General features: G+C 31.1%; 2 protein-coding genes across 2 annotated transcripts in view; one reads left to right on the top strand and one right to left on the bottom strand.

Moving 5' to 3' along the window:
* Window positions 1-23315, top strand: part of LOC114330519 (pyruvate dehydrogenase [acetyl-transferring]-phosphatase 1, mitochondrial) — a 104344-nt gene that overhangs the window by 45754 nt on the left and 35275 nt on the right. The window lies entirely within an intron of this gene.
* Window positions 15937-22895, bottom strand: LOC114330522 (uncharacterized). The gene is made up of 2 exons (XM_028279869.2): window positions 22714-22895; window positions 15937-16412 (listed from the first exon to the last, which is right to left on the bottom strand). The coding sequence occupies exons 1-2, from the start codon at window positions 22744-22746 to the stop codon at window positions 16011-16013; spliced, it is 435 nt and encodes a 144-aa protein (XP_028135670.1). The 5' UTR covers window positions 22747-22895; the 3' UTR covers window positions 15937-16010.

Raw genomic sequence — 23315 nt, 5'->3', positions numbered from 1 at the left:
TCTCTGATGTATCTGCCGGCAATTGCCATGTATACAGTCTTCTGTTTGATAGATTGAAAGATATTTTCACTGCCTCTTCAATATCCCGGTAAAATAATTCCTCTGCTTCTTCGTCGTTTGACATCCGCCGTATGATCATACACTTGTATCTGGTTCAATTTGGTGTGAGATGTCACTAACTTTAATACCATTACTCTTTCTGAGATTAGGATCAAGCCTTCCACTGCTCTATATAGATATTTTATTAACTATTACTGCCACGCCGTGCCTACGTTGGTTGTCCTAGCTACCGTAATAATATTTTGTAGCTCCATCTGTCCATTTCTTGAATAGTATTGTGCATCCTACCAGACTGAAACATGCTCTGAACGTTCCAGGTACCAATTCTAGTGTTAGGCAGTATTATTCTCTCGCCTCCGTTCTTTTGACAAGATATTCTCTGATTAACGACCTGAGAGATCTTGTCTTTGCCTCCGCTGCTGGATCTGAGCTTCCGAGGACCATAATCAGTAACGCCGTTCTTGGTTTTCTAACACCTTGATGATTGTAGTAGGGATATCCATAGGGATCTTTATTGTAGTGGTTTTCCCTTGCCTTCTACATCCCTATGCCGTTGACCAAGATTTTGGTTCATCCACCTACTGGGCCTTCTTGGTCAGTAGGTGGAGGATTGCTTCGACTCTCGGTGAAATTTTCGCCATATCTGGCTACCCCCACTTAGTTTAGCCTACAGATTGCTCAGGATGTGTGGCACGTGGAGCCATAAGTGAGAGTTGGGTTTCTCATGAGAACCAGGTCTCAAGAACAACTATCTCCCGTCTATAACGCTCGATGTGGTCCATTCCGATAACAGGTGCTACCTTTATAACACAACCCTATCCCCCCGAACCCGCCTAGCATGGAATTGATGAAAATCAAAAACGTCTGCTCCAATATAGTGGTGGTGTGCCGCGTGTAAAGAGTGTGATAATATCAATAACCTGTAGCAAATCCTATGTTAAGGGGGGGGGGGTATGGTTTGAAAATTTTGAAATTTTCAATTTATTTATTATTTTAAATAAAAGTACATAACTTGGAGAATATTTCCCAAAAAAATCAGATTGTACTGAATATAATTATTCAATAAAAAGAAAATAATTATACCGTAATTTCAAAAAAATTCACAAAAATGTGCTTGAAATATTAATTTCAAACCATACCGCCACCCCCTTAAGGACTACTAGATTTAAATGGACAATGCCTTCAATAACTGCCGTATTACTTTGTAAATTTTACTTCAATATTAAAAAGACATTTTGTTGCTTTATTTTATACATTGTTATTTTTTTGAAGCAGTTAAAGAAAAAAGTGTAAACATAATTTAAAGCGTTTCTTGTTTTTGGTGTTCTTGTGCAGCACCCCGTAAATAGAATTGATAAATTTTTGGAAAGTTCCTCTTTAATTGCATAAATTCAAATAATAATGAATAAGTATGATTTTTGAGATGTACTTATACTATCAAAATATTTGTTTTGTCCTTTAAAATATTAATTGTCCTGTCATAAGTAGTTTTTTAAGTAAACAATACGTAGTGACGCATTTTCTTTTGAAATGTATGAAAATGTAAATATTATATTATCTTGTGTATCTGTATCAAGACAGCTCTGAGCAAAAACAATTAATATATCTTCGCAAATACAGCTTTTTCGTGGATTTTGTCACTGCATGTGATTTCAGTGACAATAAAAGAATTTACTTTATTTTAGAGTGTCATTCTTTAAAAAAATGTTTATGGAATATGTTTAAAGATTATGCAAACATATATTTTTCTATGGTAGGGGAGCAAAGTATGCTAAATGTGCAGTCACTCGAGCGCGTTGGGGATCTATTGGGTTGTGAAGAGTAGGTCCTAAAATCAAAAAAAGTTAAGTAAAGTTTTCCATTTTAGTGGGCGCTTGCCATTTTTTTATTTAATTTTTCATTTCCAACAATCATTTTTTCCGATTATAACGCCATCTATCCATAATTTGAAAAAATGTTTCGTATAAAAGTTACTTATTTTTACGTAAGGAATCCAAATCTGAAATAAAAAATGAGGGCTCCTATTTAAGATTTTAAAGTAACCCCTCACCCCACCTCCGTGGGGGGTCGTGTTTGATGCCATTCGATAGATTTTTCAAAAATATTGAATAAGTGTATTTTACAGTTTTTCGATCTGATGTTCATTTCGCGAAATATCGCGGGATTCTTATTAAAATAATTTAATTTACCCCCCACCCCTCTCCTTGGGAAGTCGTGTTCGGTATCATTCGATAGATTTTAAAAAAATATTGAGCACATATTTTTTAGTTTTTCGATCGGTCATTCATTTTGCGAAATATTCGCTTTTTTCTCGTGAATTTTTGGGACTCACCCATTTCCTTACGCCCGGTTCAAATAGTCAGATTTTTTAAATATACACTCTTTTGCATGCACTTAACTTACCTTATCTTAATCTGACAATTTCGAGTTTTTTTAAGGATAGATTTTTTTTTTCGGACCCCCCTTAACGAACTCCCCTGAGTTAAGAGCCAATATATGGTAGAGGTACATCTGCAGGGTACCAGGTTTATCCCCATATGCTAATCTGACGCGCTCGAGTAACTGCAAAAATCCCCGCTTGGGCTCCCCTACCACTATCAGTTATTACATAAAACAATATAGTCAATAGACATGTTGGTAATATGTTCTATAGATATTGAAAGTCCTTTTCAGAAGATACGACATACTATACAAGTTTTAGAAATAATCAGATAAAAAATATTAAAAAGACGACTATTCTTTTCTTTTTTCAATAAAAAACGTAACTCTTTTTTAAGTAATAGTCCAGAGTAATAAGGATTTTCTCGGGACACTCAAAGATCCAGGTAGCTGACTGCTTTTTTAGTTATTGTAGACCTTTGCACTCCATTCAAAAGTTTACATAAAATTACAAAATTCAGTTTTTTAGAACATTAAAAAACCTTCAAAATGTCGATTTTTGAAAGTTAAAAAAGTTAATTTGTTGCTACGCAAACTGCAAAATAAGTGAAAATCGTTATTTGTTAATAACTTTTACTAAAACCACCTTAGAACTTTATATGTTTCACCCAAAGTTGGGTATTGGCGTACTTAACAAACCTTCAAAATTTGAGACCGATCCATTAATTTGTTTAAGAGTTATTCTATTTGTTTATTCCAGAGACCTTTATTTTGGAATAAGATAAGAAAAAATGAAAGTAGAAGAGTGATAGTATCAAAATGTATTAAAAAAAGATAAAAAAAATAATTAATATAGTCAAAAATCCTAATGCCAAATTTTTGAAATTTTGTAGTTTATAAACATTTAGAATAACTTTAAAAATGTTGTCCGTAGAAACAATCTTTTTATATATTCGAAAAGATAGTATTTTAACACGAATTTTCAAATAAAAAAATTTAGCCTGGGTTCATTAGGGACAAAGTTAGCCATATGTTTTTTTTTTAATTCACAACTAATTTCTTTATAATAATTAAAGAATCTCATTAATGCCATTTTAAAGAATGGGATTTGTATTTTTTCTTAAAAAAATTTCACAAACATTGTACCTTCACAGCACCCTCTACGATTTTTAAAAAATGTAGTTCAAACGATTACTAGGGGGAATCTACAAATACACCGAGTTAAAATACCGAAAAAGTAATTTCAAACGAATATATTTTTCTGTATCTCCGGATCAACTCAATAAATTTTGATCTTTCTTTTTTTAATTTGTATGTAATTTCTACGTACATTACAAATATGCAATTTGTTTATACATTTATTAATTAATATACAGTCTAATTTGTAAAACAATTCTTGAAAAAATATTTTTTTTACAAAAATCTATTATTTTAATTATATTATCATTAATGATCGTAGTTTATGGTAATAGTAGTTTATGGCCCAAACGAAGACGACACAGCATACAACAAAGATAAATTTTGGCATGAGTTCACACTGATAACAGAAAGCGCTAAAGGAGAGATATACATAATAGGCGACTTCAATAGTATAGAGTTGGAACAAGAGATGAGTTATACACAAGATGCATAGGGCAGTATGGAGATCAGACTAGAAATAATATCGGGAGAAGAATGCTTGAATTTTGCACTATCCACAACTTGATCATAACTAACACATTCTTTAAGCACAAAGATATCCATATGTACACAAGAGAAGTAAAGAGCCGTAACGAAAAATCCATAATTAACTATGTACTAGTTGAAAGCAACGACAGAAAAAAGTTATGAATACTAAAGTACATAGAGGCCCAGAAATAGGTAGTAATCACTACATGGTTGTTGCAAAGATAAGAGAGAAAACAATAGACATAAAAGATAATCGATCAGATAATAAAAAAAATGGTAACGGTGGAGACAATTAATACTTATAAACTCAGAAATAAAGAAACAGCAAGAGAATATGAGAAGAAAGTAAACGAAAAACTCAATAATACAATACAAACGAACGAAGAGAATATAAACCAATCGTGGAATTGGTTTAAACACCTATTACTAGACTCAACTAAAGAAGTATGCGGAATAAGTAAAACAAATCCCACGAAAAAACAGACAGCTTGGTGGACAGAACAAATAAAAACACAAGTAAAAGCTAAGAAAAAAGCATGGAAACAATATCTGCAAAACAAAACAAACGAATACTACATACAGCATTACAAAAATGAAAGAAAAAAAGTAAAGCTACTAGTAACTGCAGCTAAAAAGGAAACATGGACAAAATTTGGTGATAAAATGGAACAAAACAGTAAAAGTAATCAAAAGCTCTTCTATAGAACACTAAAAACATTAAGAACAGAGAACAAACAAAAAGTACACAATATTAAGAGTAAAAATGGAAACTTATTAGCAGAACCAACTCAAATAATGAATAGATGGCAAGAACACTTCGAAGAACTATTGAACCATGACAACCATACAGAAACCAATACTAAACCTGAAGAAAATGTAGAAGAACCAATAACATTAGAAGAACTACAAGAAGCCATAAAACAGCTAAAATATGGAAAAGCTCCGGGAATTGACAAAGTAACGGTGGAAATAATAAAAAACATGGGACAACAAGGTACTGAAATACTACTAGAAATAATGAATAAAGTATGGAAAGATGAAATATTACCAGAGGACTGGAAAACCGCATTGATAGTTCCCATACATAAGAAAGGTGACAAAAGAGAATGTAATAACTACAGAGGATTGACATTGCTATGTGTATCAATGAAAATATTAGAGAAAATCATAGATAAACGAATAAGAATAATCGCGGAAGATACTCTAGACGAGTCACAAAGTGGTTTCAGAAGCGGAAGGAGCATACAAGATCATATATTCACGCTAAAACAAATAAGCGAAAAAGGGCTTCAAGAGAAAAACAACATATACTTAGCCTTTTTAGACCTAGAAAAGGCCTTCGACAAAGTACCCAGATAGAGAGTGTGGAAAGTGCTAAGAGAGAAAGGTGTAGGACATAAAATGATACGAATCATCCAGAAAATATATAGTCAGAATGTGAACTCGGTGATTAGTAACAACAATAGATCAAACACTTTCACAGTAACAGGAGGACTAAGACAAGCCGGAGCTCTTAGCCCAACGCTGTTTATATTGTTTGTTTATGGACCAAATAATTAAAAGATGCACAATATAAAGCAGAAAATTAAATGTTGGACACAGATATCTACGTAGAGTACAAATATCAGAAGGAGTGTTTGCAGACGACTTGGTGTTAATTGCAAGAAGTGAAAAAGATTTACAATACAACATTGAAATATGGAACAGAGTATTCATCGAAAATGAAATGGTAATAAACAAAAGCAAGACCAAAGTACTACAGATCGGTGAAGAGAGACAGGAGCTAAGAATATAAATTGAAGGAACACAAATTGAACAAGTGAAAACTTTCTCTTATCTAGGTGTAATAATTGACCAGGCAGGCACTCAAGATGCTGAAGTAAACAATAGAATAGACAAGACAATAAAGCTGTACCATGCAATGAATAAAAAATATATCAGTAGAAAAGAAATTTCAAGAGAAATAAAAATAAAAGTAAAAATATTGATTTTTTGCAATTTGATTAAAAAAAATTGAAAAAAAAAATTTGGACCACTTTTCACGTCGGCAACTTCTTGAACCTTATTCTGGGATGTCTCACGAATGCGATTATGCAAAAAAATCTCATGGGAATATTTTTTCCAACGAACCCGCCGGTTTCGCCTTGTCTATATCTACAGCAAGTTTGTAGTCTTTTTCATAGTATTTTTATACGCTAAATCGATTGTCACTAGTCGTGATAGCTTATACCACGTTCCGACTTTGTCATTAATAAATTATTGCAAAAATAACGGTTTATAGTACGCTTACTCACGGTTTTTGCTCTAAATTAAAAAAACCACTTGGAATGATATGAAATTTGGCATACACGTAGCTAACATGTCAAACAAAACAAGTGATATTGTGCCGATGTGTGCTTTTACCCTGGGAGTGAGTTTGACCCCAGAAAAGGGGTGCGTTATTTTGAAAGTATGTATTTAAAAAAAAACATCAAAAAGTCATTTTTATCATTCCGAAAACATTTTAGTAAGGTAGTAATTTTTAGCTCATAAACAATTTGAATAACGTTAATATTGACTGTAGACTAAAACTACTTTAGGATTTGAAAAGCTGGTATTTTTACACGAATTTTCAAAAGAAAACTTTTCGCCTAGGTTAATTACGGTTAAGGTTAGCCACTTTTTTTATTTAATTCGCAGCTACTTTGTTTATAACAATTAAGCAACCTAACTTGCGCCATTTTGAAGTTCAAGGTATATAGTTTATGTGTAAATGTTTGAGTAAACTTTGAGCTTCAACAGAGTGGTTAATAAAGCTTAAAAAATTACGTGCTAACGAAATCAATTCGTGGTTGGTGGAGGGGAAATATTAAAATACGTGCACTCAAAAAAAATTGATTCTTCAAACATATGCTGCGATTAATATCTCCGGAGGTTGTTGATGTATTTTGATCATATTTTTTTTTAATATGCATGTACTCGTAGTCTTGTAGAGTACGTTATGTATATACATATCCCCACTAAACATTACAAAATGTTAGGGGGAACCCCCCTTATCACTCAGGGATATGAAAAATAGATTACGACCGATTCTAAGACCTACCGAATATGCGTATATTATAATTTCATAAAAATCGCTTAAGCGTTCTCGGAGGAGTATGAGAACTAACACTGTGATAGGAGAATTTTATAGATGTAAATATATAGATGGCTATTAAAAAATACTGATTGGGGATAGAAGAATAAAAATTAAGGGTTGTATGTGTTTTTTAATGCTACATATAATAAAATTAAGATAGACAATTTTGTCCAAAAAAATTTAAAAAAATGTCAGGGGGGCATCCCCCCTTACAACTTATGGGTATGAAAAATAGGTAAAAACCTATTCTCAGTCGTACAGGATATATGTGTAAAATTTCATCAAAATCGGTCAATCCGTTTCGGAGGAGTATGGTAACTAGCACTGTTACAGGAGAATTTTATGTATACAGAAATAACTGTGAATTAAATAATAAAAGTGGCTAACTTTGACCGTAATTAACCTAGGCAAAAAGTTTTTGAAGTGAAAACTTCTTTAGGGACGTTGTGCGATTTTTGGATAGGGGAAAAAGCATTGAATTCGCGACCGTCATTGCGACCGTCATCGCTTATGCTATATATTATTTGTATGTATATATAAATTGTATAGAAGTATTTCAATTTAAAATAAATGTAAAACCTATTTTAGGATCGGGAAAAAAGATTTATTTCGCGACCGTCATAGCGACCGTCATCTCTTCGACGAAATAAATTTTCTACGTATCTACAGCGTGTCTACTTGAGTTGGAAACATATGGGAAACTTTTTTATTATTAATTTTACGAAAAAAAGTTATTCTTTATAAAAAGTTCTGCATGCCCCAAAACCTAAGATTCAATCATCAGATATCAAATTTTCTGAATATTATACGAGGTATGTCAAAAAATATGAATTTCGGTCAAGGGTAAAGTACCTTTATTTCTCTCAATATCGAAAATTCTTATGATAAAAAGTTGTTTGGAATTAAAAAAAAAAATTTCTCAAATTTAAGGATACCCAACATTGTTTTTAATTATTACAAATATGATAACTCGTTTATTATTCATTTTACGAAAAAAAGTTATTCTTCGTAAAAAGCTTTGCATGGTCTAAAATCTAAGACACAACCATGATATATCAACTTTTATTAATTTTATACGAGGTGTGTCAAAAAATATGAAATTCGCTCAATATTATAGCACCTTTATATTTCACAGTATTTCAATTAGAAGGATGTAATTACATATTGACACATAGTTTTTAGTTCTAAACAACTTTTTTAATAACTGTTTTCAATATTGTGAAAAATAAAGGTACTTTACTCTTGAGTGAAATTCATATTTTTTGACATAACTCGTATAAAATTAATAAAATGTGATATCTGTTGGTTGCATCTTCGGCCTTATGACCTACAGAGCTTTTTATAAAGAATACCTTTTTTTCGTAAAAGTAATAATAAAAGAGTTATCGTATGTGTAATGAATCAAAACGAAGTTAGTATCAATAAATTTGAGAAAAATTTGGAAAATATTTTTTTCCAATTAGAAGCATGTAATTGCATATTTGAGCTTAGTTTTTATTTCCAAACAACTTTTCAGAATAAGCATTTTCGATATTGAGAGAAATAAAGGTACTTTACTCTTGAACGAAGTTCATATTTTTTGACATACCTCGTATAATATTCAGAAAATTTCATATCTGATGATTGAATCTTAGGTTTTGGGGCATGCAGAACTTTTTATAAAGAATAACTTTTTTTCGTAAAATTAATAATAAAAAAGTTTCCCATATGTTTCCAACTCAAGTAGACACGCTGTATATTATGTGTATGTATACATAAATTGTATAGAAGTATTTAAATTTAAAATAAATATAAAACCCATTTTTCAATAGGGAAAAAGGGTTTATTTCGCGACCGTCATCTCTTCGGCGAAATAAATTTTGTACGTATATGTATTGAAGTGAAAACTTCTTTAGGGACGTTGTGCACTTTTTGGATGGGAAAAAGTATTAAATTGGCGAAGAAATAAATTTTTGAAGTGGAAACTTCTTGAGGGTCGTTGTGCACTTTTTGGATGGGGAAAAATTATTAAATTAGCGACCGTCAGCGTTTCGACGAAATAAATTTTTGAAGTGAAAATTTCTTTAGAGACGTTGTGCACTTTTTAGATAGGGAAAAAGTATTGAATTAGCGAACATCATCGCGACCGTCATCGCTTCGGCAAAATAAATTTTTAAAGTGAAAACTTCTTTTGGGGACGTTGTGCACTTTTTAGATGGGGAAGAAGTATTGAATTAGCGACCGTCATCGCTTCCACGAAATAAATTTTTGAAGTGAAAACTTCTTTAGGGGCGTTGTGCACTTGTTGGATGGGAAAAAATTATTAAATTTGGATGGGGAGAAAGTAATAAATAAGCGACCGTCATCGCTTCGACGAAATAAACATTTGAAGTAAAAACTTCTTTAGGGACGTTGTACTCTTTTGGATGCAAAAAAGTATTAAATTATCGACCGTCATCGCTTCGATGAAATAAATTCGTGAAGTGGAAACTTCTTGAGGGACGCTGTGCACTTTTTGGATGCGGAAAAATATAAATTAGCGACCTTTATCGCTTCGACGAAATAAATTTTTGAAGTGAAAACTTCTTTAGGGACGTTGTGCACTTTTTGGATGGGGAAAAATTATTAAATTAGCGACCGTCATCGCTTCGACGAAATAGATTTTTGAAGTGAATGCTTCTTTATGAACGTTGTGCACTTTTTGGATGGGAATAGGAATTAAATTAGCGACCGTCATCGCGACCATCATAGCTTCGACGAAATAAATATTCGAAGTGAAAACTTCTTAAGGGACGTTGTACACTTTTTCGATGTAAAAAAGTATTAAATTAGCGACCGTCAACGCTTCGATGAAATCAATTTTTGAAGTGGAAACTTCTTGAGGGACGTTGTGCACTTTTTGGATGGGGAAAATATTATATTAGCGAACCTTCATCGCTTCGACGAAATAAATTTTTGAAGTGAAAACTTCTTGAGGGACGTTGTGCACTTTTTGAATAAGGAAAAATTATTAAATTAGCGACCGTCATCGCTTCGACGAAATAAATTTTTTAAGTGAAAACTTTTATAGGGACGTTGTGCACTTTTTGTATGGAAGAAAAGTATTGAATTAGGGCCGTAATCGCTTCGACGAAATAAATATTTGAAGTGAAACTTATTTAGGGACGTTGTGCACTTTTTCGATGTAAAAATGTATTAAATTAGCGACCATCATCGCATCGACGAAATAAATATTTGAAGTGAAAACTTCTTGAGAAACGTTGTGCACTTTTTGGATGGGGAAAATTAGTAAATTAGCAACCGTTATCGCTTCGACGAAATAAATTTTTGAATTGAAAATTTCTTTAGGGGCGTTGTGCACTTCTTGCATGGGGAAAAAGTATTGAATTTGCGACCGTGATCACTTATGTGTATGTATACATAAATAGCATAGGGCATACGCATCGCGTATATCGTATATGATATAGGTATAGCACTTCTTTTAGGATGGGGTAAAAGCATTGAGTTCGTAATTTATATACTATAAGAAGTTTTCACTTCTGTCGGCACTCCCACGAGTGCCTTTAATTTTTTTTTTTTTGTAAATTTGTGTAAAAATACTAGCTTTTGAAATCCCAAAGTAGATTTACTCTACAGTCAATATTAACAAAGCTATTTAAATTGTTTAGGACCCAAAAATGATTCTACTTTAGTAAAATGTTTTTGGAATGATAAAAATGACTTTTTATAAATTTTTTTAAACATTTTGAAAATATAAGTATTCTTCTTTCATGCGGTTTCCACAGAATTGCTGTATCATTATTATTTTCTGAACAATAACATTTCAAAAAAGCTCTTTGGGATAAACAAATTGAATAAAATTTAAACTAATCGTCGAATAGTCTTGAAATTTTTTGGGCAATATATGTATTGGTTGAATCAACTTTTCGTGCAATATAAAAGTCTTAAGTTAATTTTCGCAAAAGTTATAGCAAATTTTTTATTTTAGAAATTCAAAAACTGCCATTTTGCACCTTTGCTCATCTACTAAAAGATGAATACTCTAAATAAGATGTTTAATAACCCTACTTTTACCTGTAGCTATTTAAACGAAAGAACTGCCATTTTTGATCCTTATTTGTTAATAACTAAAATTCTCTTGCGAACTGTGACGGGCATTTTTGTATTTATAATGTTTTAGGTATATAGTACCCAAAAAACTCATTTGTAACCTGGCTGCTCAAGTGACCTTACTTCTCTGGATTAATAGTTTTATCCATTTTCATCGACTTCATGTCGTTTAATTTAATACTTTTAAGTAAATCAACAATTTAAACCCAATCACGTTTGGTTTTGCGGTTAATAGCTCAAGTACTTCAAAGTTCGCTGAAGATGGACTGATGAGTTCGAAAACGTTCGCTCTGAACAATGAGTGTAATCCATTTGGATTTTTAATTTTACTTTTAATTAAACACTTACAGTATTTCTCATGATCATCTTTCAGTGCGTCACAGTTTTTCGATTTCTTTCTAACGCATTAAATTGTATGTGACACAAAAAAAGGCACGTCGGTGATTACATTTCGTCGGTGACATTTTTATAACATTTATTCTAGTTATTCTAGTTGTCGATAGATGGCGCCACAATAAAAAATATATATTTTTTAATTAGATAATAATATTACAAATATAATCTGTATAATTTATAAGACTATACAAATCAAAGAAAATACCATTTTATAAATGCAAGAAACACATTTGATTTGTTTTTATTCCAAATTGAAAATAAAATGTGACAACTGTCAGATTTAACTAAAATGTCATGTTAGAATAAATGTCATAAATGTGTATTATCACGGACTTACCCTTTTTCCTATCATTTGTTACGCACTGAAAAATGATCATGAAAAGGACAATATATCATTTACAACAGAAGTTATTTACTTCGATGTTAAAGTTTTATAATACACACTGTTATGATCTGCTTTTTATTACTTTCATATCAATTAGTCGTTATTTGATTACTCCAGTTAATTATTTAATTAATTATCCAATTGTTGCAAATCATTCAAAAAAATTAAGAAAAAAATCTCAGGGTGCCTTTTTTATAATACAAAAAAATATCTAAATTATCTTATGTTATACTTATCTTCTCTCGTGGTTTCAGTATCTCTTAGTTGATTCTAATCGGGAGCAAAAAAAGGAAAGGGAAATAAATAGAAATACATAAATAAACATACAGAAATATCTTTTATTATCAAATTCAATACTCTAAAAATCGATTAATTAAAACCTGTGGACATAGCTGTCCGAATGAAATTTTTACCACTTAAATTTATTCTAGTTCAAATAAAAATTTATCGGTTTGTTCCCGATGACTTTGATATAACAAGCTAAACAAACAAATTTAGGTATTCGCAAAAATTACTTATAATTCCTATTTAATTTTTGAAATATTGGAATCCTTATTCAAATGCTTTTACTCAAAATTTTAGTTTCCGAACATAAAAAAATCTTTCACATAAATTGACTGACCTTTTGCTTCACTCACAATGATGTCTCCTCTTGCCCAAACAGCTCTCCCTTGTTGACTATGTTAGGCTACTCATCAAAGCCCTCTCCGTTCTCAAGCTTCAATCCAGCAGCATACCAGCACTAATTCTCCAAAGAAACAACGAGCCAGGCCTCTTTTAACCAGTACTCGATTCAAACAACTCCAAAATTCTCTCCTCTCCTTCTCACAATTTGATCTGTCTCTCGTTCCACTTTTCAGCTCCACTCTCCACTATTAAACAACCACTGGTAATTGCTTTTTAACTATACACGAAAACGTTGACTGCTCTTCAGCGATGCCGATCACATCATAATTCCCTCTTTCCAAAACTATCTGAAAATTCAACCTTCTCTCCTTCCCATTCCAAATTGCCAAACCAATCAGAGACATTTCTTCTTCCCTATTCTTTTTTTCTATCAAAAAAACCCACTCGTACTTTCAAAAATATTCCTACCATCATAATAATTACTTTCGGGATTTTCTACAAAATTTACTCGGGGTTAAACAAAAAGAGATTAAAATTCCAAACTTTCTTTTACATTATTTTCTAAGGATATCATTACTTGTGGCTTTTGGCCTCGTGCATAACAAAACACCGTTATAATCTCCAAATATCCTGAACAATTATTGTCTATTCATATCACTTTCTTTCCTAATGTGTTTTATTTTTCAGGGAAAAAACTTATTAACGATAACCCACTTTTTAAAAACTACTTATAATAAATAGTTACAAATCAATATACAGGGTGTATCAAATTTATGTGTCCGCGTTATATTAAAATTAATAAAGTTTTTATTCTATCTTTGATTGATAAATTGATACACAATAATACGTAATATTTTTCTTTGAATGATATGATTATCCTTTTATCTGACGTTAGTTTTCATATTGGATATCATCAAATTATTGAGTGCTGCTCAGAGAAAAGGTCCTGCTGTATGCGCATACAACTATCTTAGGTTTTTATGGAATGTTTTCTTCCTCTTCCTGGAATTTTTTCTCCAACCATTTCATTTTACATCACTAATAGTAGGGGAGCCCAAGCGGGAATTTTTTTCAGTTACTCGAGCGCGTCAGAAAATCCCCTGTAAATGTACCCTTACCATAAATTGACTTAATACAGGGGAGTTAGTTAAGGAGGGTCCGAAAAAGAATCTATCTTTAGAAAATCTTGAAATCGTCAGATTAAGATAAGTTAAGGAGGGGGTATGGTTTGAAATATTTAAATTTTTTTATTATTTCAAATAAAAGTGCATACTTTCAAGAATAATCTCTGAAAATTTCAGGTTGATCGGAGTAAAATTACCCGAGATACAGAGTGTTGAATATCCCTACCTTCGAGCCGCTTTGCCGCGGCTTCGCGCCAGCACGCTTGAGCGTAGTGAGAAACGTTAAACAACTGTTCGCATTCTCTTTTGTAGCTTACTCCGCAATTTAAAAAACATATTCCAATGTTCATCACTTTACGATTTGGCAGACAAATAAGAAGATGAAGATGCAGTTGTCAAAACTTTAAACGCATTTTTCTCAAAACTGCTTTTTCAAATGCGGTGGACATTGTAACTGAAAAACTACTTGACCGATCTACCCGAAATTTTGCATAGATTTTCTTTAGACATTTCGTGAGGTAACAACGTCGAGATATTTTTCGTTTTGTGCTTATTTTTTGTTCAACAATATTAAATCTGTTGATTTTCACAAAATTTTTATCAAAAATTTCGTATTTTTGACTTTTGAGTGATACCAAAAATTCAAAAATCATTGAAAATAAAAAAAACTCGACGTTGTTACCTCGTGAAACTCATAAGCTAATTAAATCTTTTTGAATTTTTTGTTTCGTATGATCCAGTGATGAGTTCTGATGTCCACCGCAAAATCCATTTTTTGAGCTGCCTGTCAAAATTTGTCACCAATGGCTTATTTTTGAATATTTTGCATTGAGTTTTTTCTCAAATATTCTTTGAATTGTACTTAATATGTTTATTTAATTTAAAAATAAAATAATTCCACCATAGCTTTGAAAAAAATTCACAAAAATGTACTTGATATGTTGATTTCAAACCATACCCCCCCCCCCCTTAAGTTAGGTACATACAGAACAGTATAAGTGTATATATTACAAAAATCTGAAGATTTGAACGAAGTTAAAAAAAAGCAAATATTTAACGTCAGATCAAAAAACTGAAAAATACGTGTTCAATATTTTTCAAAAGTCTATCGAATGATACCAAACGAAGGGTACAGGCAAAGAAGGTGCTATGTCAATTTTTGCAGAAAACTAGTTTCTGGTCCCCTCTGTTAGCCAGCGATCTCGACTACCATTCTATAAATAAATCACCGCTATGAACGTGTTCAGTCATGAATAGCAACATACATATTTAAATTTCTCTAGTCAGGCTAAGAAGGTGGCAAGCTCACCCGGTCCCGAGGAGAAAAAGTGCTAAGTCATGTTGTGTACATGTAGGTTGATGCTATCACTATAATTCCAGGAAATCTAGTAAATAAACGAGTTTTCGTCAGTGCATAAATAATTAAAAAACATCAGAGAGTCTTAACCTTTAAAACCATTTTTCTCGAAACTTATTATTTTGACATTGCACCTTCTTTGCCTGTACCCCTCAATCACAATCCCCCGATGAATAAGGTTTAAAACTTAACTTCAAAATTTTTGAATAGGAACCTCACGATATTTCGCGAAATGATCATCAGATCAAAAAACTGAAAAACACCTGTTCAATATTTTTAAGAAAATCTGTCGAATGACATCAAACACGACCACCCACGGATGTGGGGTGGGGGGTTACTTTAAAATCTTAAATAGGAGCCCCCAATTTTTATTGCAGATTTGGATTCGTAACGTAAAAATAAGTAACTTTTATTCGAGACATTTTTTCTAATTATTGATAGATAGCCCTATAATCGAAAAAAAAACTATTGTTGCAAATGGAAAAGTAAATTAAAAAATGGAAAGTCCCCTCTAAAATGGAAAACTTAACTTTTCTTGGTTTTAGGACCTAATCTGCACAACCTAATAGGTCCCCATAACGCTCGAGTAACTGCAAATTTAGCATATTTACCTCCCCTATGATAAATGTAGCAAGCTGGACATTTCTGGGTACCTACATGCACAAAATATCTTAATTTAATTTTAGGGAAAATGGTAAAATGTCTTATGTAAATTAAGAAGAAAACAAATCAATTGTCATAATATTCAAAAATTTATTATTTTTTGTACATTGTTAGCATTGTTAAAAATCTATTCTTCTGAAATATTTATATATTTATAATAAATCTAAGTACACTATTAATTAAAGAAGCAATGCCATTAGTTGTACCACAGCTTAGATTAGATATTCCTTGAAATATAGCACCTATAGCTGCATCAATGGCATTTACAATATTTATAATAAGATCCATCAGAGGCGCTAATGCCTCAAACAGAACACCGCGGATTGAATTTAGTAGTGCTACAATTATTTTATCAACAATGAAACGCTGAACACTTGTTATAATGTTAATGAAAAATTCTGTTATTGTGCAACCTACATTAAGAACATTACTGACTAAATTTTGTACATTTAACAAAAGGTCGTTCAAAATTCTTGGTTGGCGTGTTAGGTCTCTGAAACGGTTGATGTTATCATCAGATTTGACGCATGAGACGCTAAGGAGTACCTGAAACATAAATTGAGACTTTTGTTAGGTAGGCCGCACATCAAAGAAACATGAAACGTGAAACATGAAACAAATAAATTTTAAAAAAAGTAACCATTTCATGTGATATGCTAATCGTTGAAACAAAAATAAAATTTGTATAGTCGGCAATAGATAGTGACGTGGTCATTGCTGTCGGCGGCGCTCTTTAATTGCTTTTTAATATTAAAGAAACGTGAAACATGAAACAAATAAATTGTGACGAACGAAACCGTTTTATGTTATATAGTGTAGGAACCAGAGGTTGAACTTCGCAAATAAGTCCGGTTTTATTTTTTTCTAGTATATCAAGGGGTGCTTTTAATGAGACTAACTTTTTCTTAAAAGATTTCGCAAGGGAACACCCATTTTCATCCCTTTAAAGGGGGTAGTTTGTGGTTTTTGCGAAACGTAGCCCTTCCTGTACGTTATTGCAAAAAATACCCTAATGGAAATATGAAGAGGACTATATTTCCTACAATTTATTCTGTGACAGCAGCGGAGGTGGCGCCCCAAAGTTGACAAATTTTTAAAAAAGATCTTTTAAAAAAATTATTTTTCCCTAACCGTAATGGGAATCAAGAAGCAACCCAGCGGCAATTAATCACAAATAAATGTCTGATTTTTTGGTATAGGTTTCATTTAAGGGCAATTGTCTATTTTTTAATTACAGGGTGTTAAATTTTAAAAAGCCCCTTTTTATATATACCACCCGAACCGATTATGCTAGCGTAAAAAAACTTTCAGTGATTACCCATGTACAAGTATTATTTACAAATTTGTATAATTTACCCATATTTTCCCCGAACCACCCCAAAAAAAGGAAAATGAATAAAGAAAATATGCAAAAATTGACTCTGGGCCATCACTGTGGCTTTAAGGTGTAAAGAAAGTAAAATATGTATAGGTCATAATATGTAGCAGACAGTGTGTTCTTTTATTTGTCATAAGTATTTTATTAATAAAATGAATAGGTGACGAAAAAAAAAACAAAAACTGGAGCCCGCCAAAGTATTTCTGAGGTTTGTGGCGCCACTGTGCCATATCGGTTGCTTATACGAAAAAAATGCATAGGACCTTATTTGTAGAGCAAATAGTGGTCTTTAATTCTGTATAAGCGTTGTTTCAAAAAAATATATAGGTAATGAGAAAATCGTAAAAACATGCTCGAGAAACTTATTTTCAGGGATATGTATTTATAAAAAACCCTACTGATGGAGTAGGATTTTTCCCTATCCCCTTTAAAGGAATGAAAATGGGTGTTCCGGGGCAAATCTTTTAAAAAAAGTTAGTCTCATAATAAGCACCCCTTGATATACCAGAAAAATAAAATAAAACCGGACTTGTGTCGAGTTTGCGAAGTTTAACCTCTGTTTACTACATTAATATACTAATCAAAGAAACAAAAATAAAATTTGTATAGTAAATAATGGAAAGTGATGATGACGAGGTCGTTGCTGAATATTTGGTTGCAAACGAATTAAATAATCATCTTGCTAAATTTCAATCATTTCGTAGAATGAGTATTCAAACATTTACATTGTTTTATTGTGGGTCCTGGTTAAAAAAAGATATTTTCTTGTTATTGTCTATTCGAGTACCACTCCAGATTATAATTGTACAATTCTTCGTTCTGCTCCACCACAGACACCAATACAATATTAAATTCTTGGTCGGCATTCATTTTACGCACGTAATTAATTATTCAAAACAATGAAACTGATATCGAAAAATAGAACACGTCCTATTTCATGAAACACGTTTCCAGAAGATAAATATGTTTCATGAGCATGAATCACACTCGTTTCATAGATATGCGGACGGCTATTTGTTTAGCAGTGTTTTATTTCCATGAAACGTGTTTCACGTTTCATGTTTCTTTGGTGTGCACCTTCGGAAGATAAAAATGTTTCACACGCATGAATCACACTCGTTTCATTGGTATGCGGACTTCTATTTGTTTAGCATTGTTTTATTTTCATGAAACGTGTTTCACGTTTTATGTTTCATGTTTTACGTTTCATGTTTCTTTGATGTGCGGCCTGCCTTAGGCAGGCCGCACATCAAAGAAACGTGAAACGTAAATTACGTTTCATGGAAATAAACCACTGCTAAACAAATATACAGTCGGAAAAATGAAAGAATACCCATGAACGAACATATAAAACACGCTGTATTTTCCTGTCACCGTGTCACAAACAATATTGCCCAGCGCAGGTACATGAAATAATAATTATTACATGTACTTGCGCTGGCCAATTTTTTGTATGACATGGTGACAGGAAAATACAGCGTGTTTTATATGTTCATTCATGGGTATTCTTTCATTTTTCCTACTGTACGTCCGGCCATTTATGTTACTCTCCAAAAATAAAAATGTGTCATGAGCCTGAATCACACTCGTTTCATTGGTAGGCGAACTTTGAGATTTGTTTAGCAGTGTTTTCTTTTCATGAAACATGTTTTACGTTTCATGTTTCATGTTTTTCGTTTCATGTTTCTTTGTTGTGCGGCTTGCCTTAAAGTTTATTAGAAACATAAAAATGCGCTGTGCGTCAGAGACAACAGGCAACCAATTATGAAAATTTTAATGTTTTGTATATATTTCTCTATTTTTTTTTTAATTTGTTCAACAAGTGTGCTTTATAAAAACGCTTTGTATTCCATTTATACAAATTAAATGAAACAAGTTAGGGCAAGTTTCTTTAAATTTACAATAATAGAAATATTCCAATGTTATTTCTACGCGTATATAATAAAATATGTCTAGTGGCTGTAATTCCAGTGTACTCAGCTAAACGATTCTAAAAAGAAACGCACCTGCGACTTAAATATTTCGTGTTGGTATCATGTGACGTCACCTACTATGACGCGAATGACGTGTAACGGTATCTATATTGTACTGTTGTAAGATCGAATAAAGACTGTTTGGTAAAAAATATATAAAAATGTAAAAAAAATTAGTCGGTATATGCGGTGTTGACGGGAGTAAATCGCTCGCCTATAAAATAGACGTAACTTAAGATTGTGTAACAGTTTTGGTGAACTATTAAATAAATAGTTTTGAAACAAATTAATTTATGAGATGGTCAGGTTTATTATAGACTTCTCATTAATATTCCAGTAGAGAAAAATCATTAAAGAAATATTTTTTCAGAGAATAGCTACCGTATATTATAATCCAAAGAAAAATTACAGTATGTATTTGTTAAAGAAACCGCAACAATAATTAATATTATTGGCAAGATGACAAACAAAAGGTGGTATATGTAATAATATGTACAATTACTGTATGTAATTCTGCTTAATTTTTCACTACAAAAGTAAAATGGAAAATCCCTTTTTCTTTTTGCTTTAATAAATATAATGAAAGGATAATTCCACTATGCGGATACGTCAAAAGATGAGCTAAATTTGATTGATTTGTGAAAAAAATTAGAAAGATTCAATTTTTCCCCTTTTCGTTGCTATATAAATTAATTATTTTTAATAATCCTTTTTAGGTGTTTAAAAGCCACATAGAACCCTCAAAATGTATATCCCGAAAACCTTTTTAATACAAAAAAAAAACATTACACAAAATTTCGGCATAACAGATCAAGTAGATTTGCAAACTGATGTTGCAATTTAAGTTTTTGAAAAAAAGTTATTAGTTTTGAAAATTATGCATCTTTAATTTTTTAAATCTTAATTTTAAATAAAAGTCCAATTTTTTTGTTAGTTTAAAAATTGTATAGTTGTTTAAAAAATTACTTAGGCTCTCCTATTGAACGGATTTCAATGATTCGATTTTATTTGAAAGTTTCCACTTGTATACAGGGTGATTGATTAGTGGGGTGAAGCTCAATAGATCCTCTATAGTAATAGATAGCAAAAAAGTTAATAACAAAAATTGTAGCCAACTTTGAGCGTCACATTTTAAAATTAATTAGAATGTTACAGGGTGTTTGATAACCTAGTGGCAGACCAAACTTATGTTTTTTTTTAAATGGAACATACTGTATTTTATTTGATATTCGAAATCTTAACTTCCCCATTACAAGAATATAAAGGATTGTTACGTTGTACAGGGTATTTACAAAGTTATAACCAATTTTCTATGAAAATCGTAGTAAGTTCAGCTCCCTGTATAAATAAAAATAAGCACAACAGCAATGGTTTATGGGTGTCATGTTTTTTTGTTGATTGTGAAAATTTTTAAGAATGGCTGATATTGCTAATTTTCTTTACATCGAATACAGGGAGAGTCAAAACGCAAGTACATTATTTTCTCAGTAATTTTAAATGGATCTCCCTGTATTTTACGTCACTATCGAAAAGTACCGTTACTGTACTTTAATTTTTTTATAATATTCCCTATGTCTAAATTTATTAGTTTTCGAGATATTTTCATTTTTCAGAGCAAATTATTAATTAGGTGTTTAAATCTTTCCAAATTTTAAGTAAGCCATGACTGAATTTTTTAAAACTGATAATTTAAGATTACTGATTATGAATCCGGTAATCAATGTAATAATGTAGCAAATAAAGAAAGAGAAATAATTTATTAGTAATAAATTTTACAAAAAAAAACACAACCACAACGTACAACATTTTTGAAACAATTAAAATCTACTTTTATATATAAATGTAACAGATAAAGAAAGAAAAATAATTTATTAGTTATAAATTTTACAAAAAAAAACACAAACACAAAATACAACATTTTGTGAAAACAATTAAAAACTACTTGTGTATGTAAATGTAACAATGTAACAAATAAAGAACAAAAAATAATTTATCAGTAAAAAATTTTACAAAAAAAAAACATGAAAAGACTTTTGAAAAAATTAAAAGATAATTTTAGTAAAATATTTTATATATTTAATTACATAAGGTGTTCAAAATGAGTTGAGTGGATGAGTTACTTTCACTACGAAGCATTTGTAAATTAACACTTCAAAATACACTTTGTATTCTATTTTTCATCTTATCCCTTGTTGTTGGAGGCATTTTATAACCTTCATTCTTAACGTATCCCCAGAAAATCAGTCCAGTTTATTAAATTTTGGTGATCTGGGTGGCCACGCTACTGGTGAAAAATTAAAATATCTCGAAAACTAATAAATTTAGACATAGGGAATGTTATCTAAAAATTAAAGTACGATAATTGTACTTTTCAATAGTGAATAAAATACTGGGTGTTCCATTTAAAATTACTGAGAAAATAATGTACTTGCGATTGGACTCACCCTGTATTCGATATAAAGAATATTTGCAATTTCAATCATTTTTAAAAATTTTGAAAATAAATAAAAAAATATAGCATCAATAAACCATTGCCGTTGTGCTTATTTTTATTTATGCAGGGAGCTGAACTTGTTACGATTTTCATAGAAAATTGGTCATAACTTTGTATATACCCTGTAGAACATAACAGACCTTTATATTTTTGTAATGAGGAAGTTGAGAAGATTTCGAAGATAAGATACAATATAGGGTGTTCCATTTAAAAAAGCATAAGTTTGATCTGTCACGATGTTATCGAACACCCTGTTACATTCTAATTAATTTTAAAATGTGACGCTCAAAGTTGGCTACAATTTTTGTTATTAACTTTTATTGATATCTATTACTATAGCGCATCTATTGAGCTTTACCCCACTAATCAATCACCCTGTATATGTAACCGTATGTAACCAAAAATTTCAAGTATATTTAATTTTTATTTTTTGTTGGGTCTGCATAATTTTGAAAATTAATAACATTTTTCAAAAGTTTAGATTGAAAAATATTTTGTATAAACTAAAAAGAATTTACTTGGTAAATTTTGTGTGAAATTTTATATTAAAAATATTTTCTGGGTAAATTTCAAAGGTTGTAAATTTTCTGTGTGGCTTTTAAATACCTGAAAAAGATTATTGAAAAACATTGATTTTTTTAATTTGCAATCAATTCTATCTTGTAGGAAATTTAATTGCAAAACCTTTTTGTCTTCACAAAATGTTTCTAACACTCATAGCTGCCAAGATATAGCAGCAAAAAGGGAAAAAATGAATGTTTCTAATTTTTTTGACAAATTGTTTAATAAAAAATTTAGCCCACCTTTTGAAGTGTTCGCGTAGTTAAATTATCATTGCAAATAATATTTCAAGGCAATTAAAGCAAAAAAGGGTCATGTACGATTTACCCTACCCAAAACAGATATAATACCCCTTGTTTCTTTATACAAATTAGCAAATACAAAATTAGCAGATTAAAGAATTCTGGAGAGAAAATAATTAATAAATTGTCAAATGCTTACCAAAATAACAAAAACTGCGGTTTTGTTCATCATATCTGTTAAGTAAAGATATTTTTTACCCAGGTACAGCTCGAAGTAATAAACGAGAAAGTGTTATGGCTATTTTTGATTTATATGTAAAACATATTAATACCGAAAGAATAGGGTGGAGATAATACCCGTCAGATATATTACTATGTATTTGCTTAGAGTTAGAGTTTGCTTAGAGTTTACAGAAAACATGGATTTGTGTAAAAAATATAAATCAGTAGGCTAAGTATATTTACACATACATTAGCAACGTCTACAAATAATTTATAAATTATTTACTTCATTACTTAATACCGAGAATTTTTAATAATAATTTTAAATAATATTTTTTTATATATTTTTGCGATTCAGAAATATTTTTGAAAGTACGTTCCTTCTGATTTATATTTCTATTCTCCTCTATTCATTGTAGGCCGGGATCCCGCGTAACAAAAAAAAGTTGATTAATAGCAAGCTGAAAATTTGTTAATAGCTTAACGGTGTCTAGTCGGACAAACTTTGATGTATGGGAACACTGGAACTGGGGAAGTTTTAATTGTGGAACGTGATTTTAATTGTGGAACTTTTCATAC

Source organism: Diabrotica virgifera, chromosome 3 (assembly GCF_917563875.1).
Source record: "Diabrotica virgifera virgifera chromosome 3, PGI_DIABVI_V3a".
NCBI lineage: Eukaryota > Metazoa > Arthropoda > Insecta > Coleoptera > Chrysomelidae > Diabrotica > Diabrotica virgifera.
This window is presented reverse-complemented; position numbering and strand designations above follow the sequence as displayed.

What these genes read in the sequence shown, in the direction of transcription:
- LOC114330522 (XM_028279869.2), bottom strand. Translation starts at nt 22,746, where the DNA reads ATGATGAACAAAACCGCAGTTTTTGTTATTTTG. An exon ending in CCGCAGTTTTTGTTATTTTG is followed by an intron (nt 16,413 to 22,713) that starts GTAAGCATTTGA and finishes TTTATGTTTCAG; the next exon opens with GTACTCCTTAGCGTCTCATG.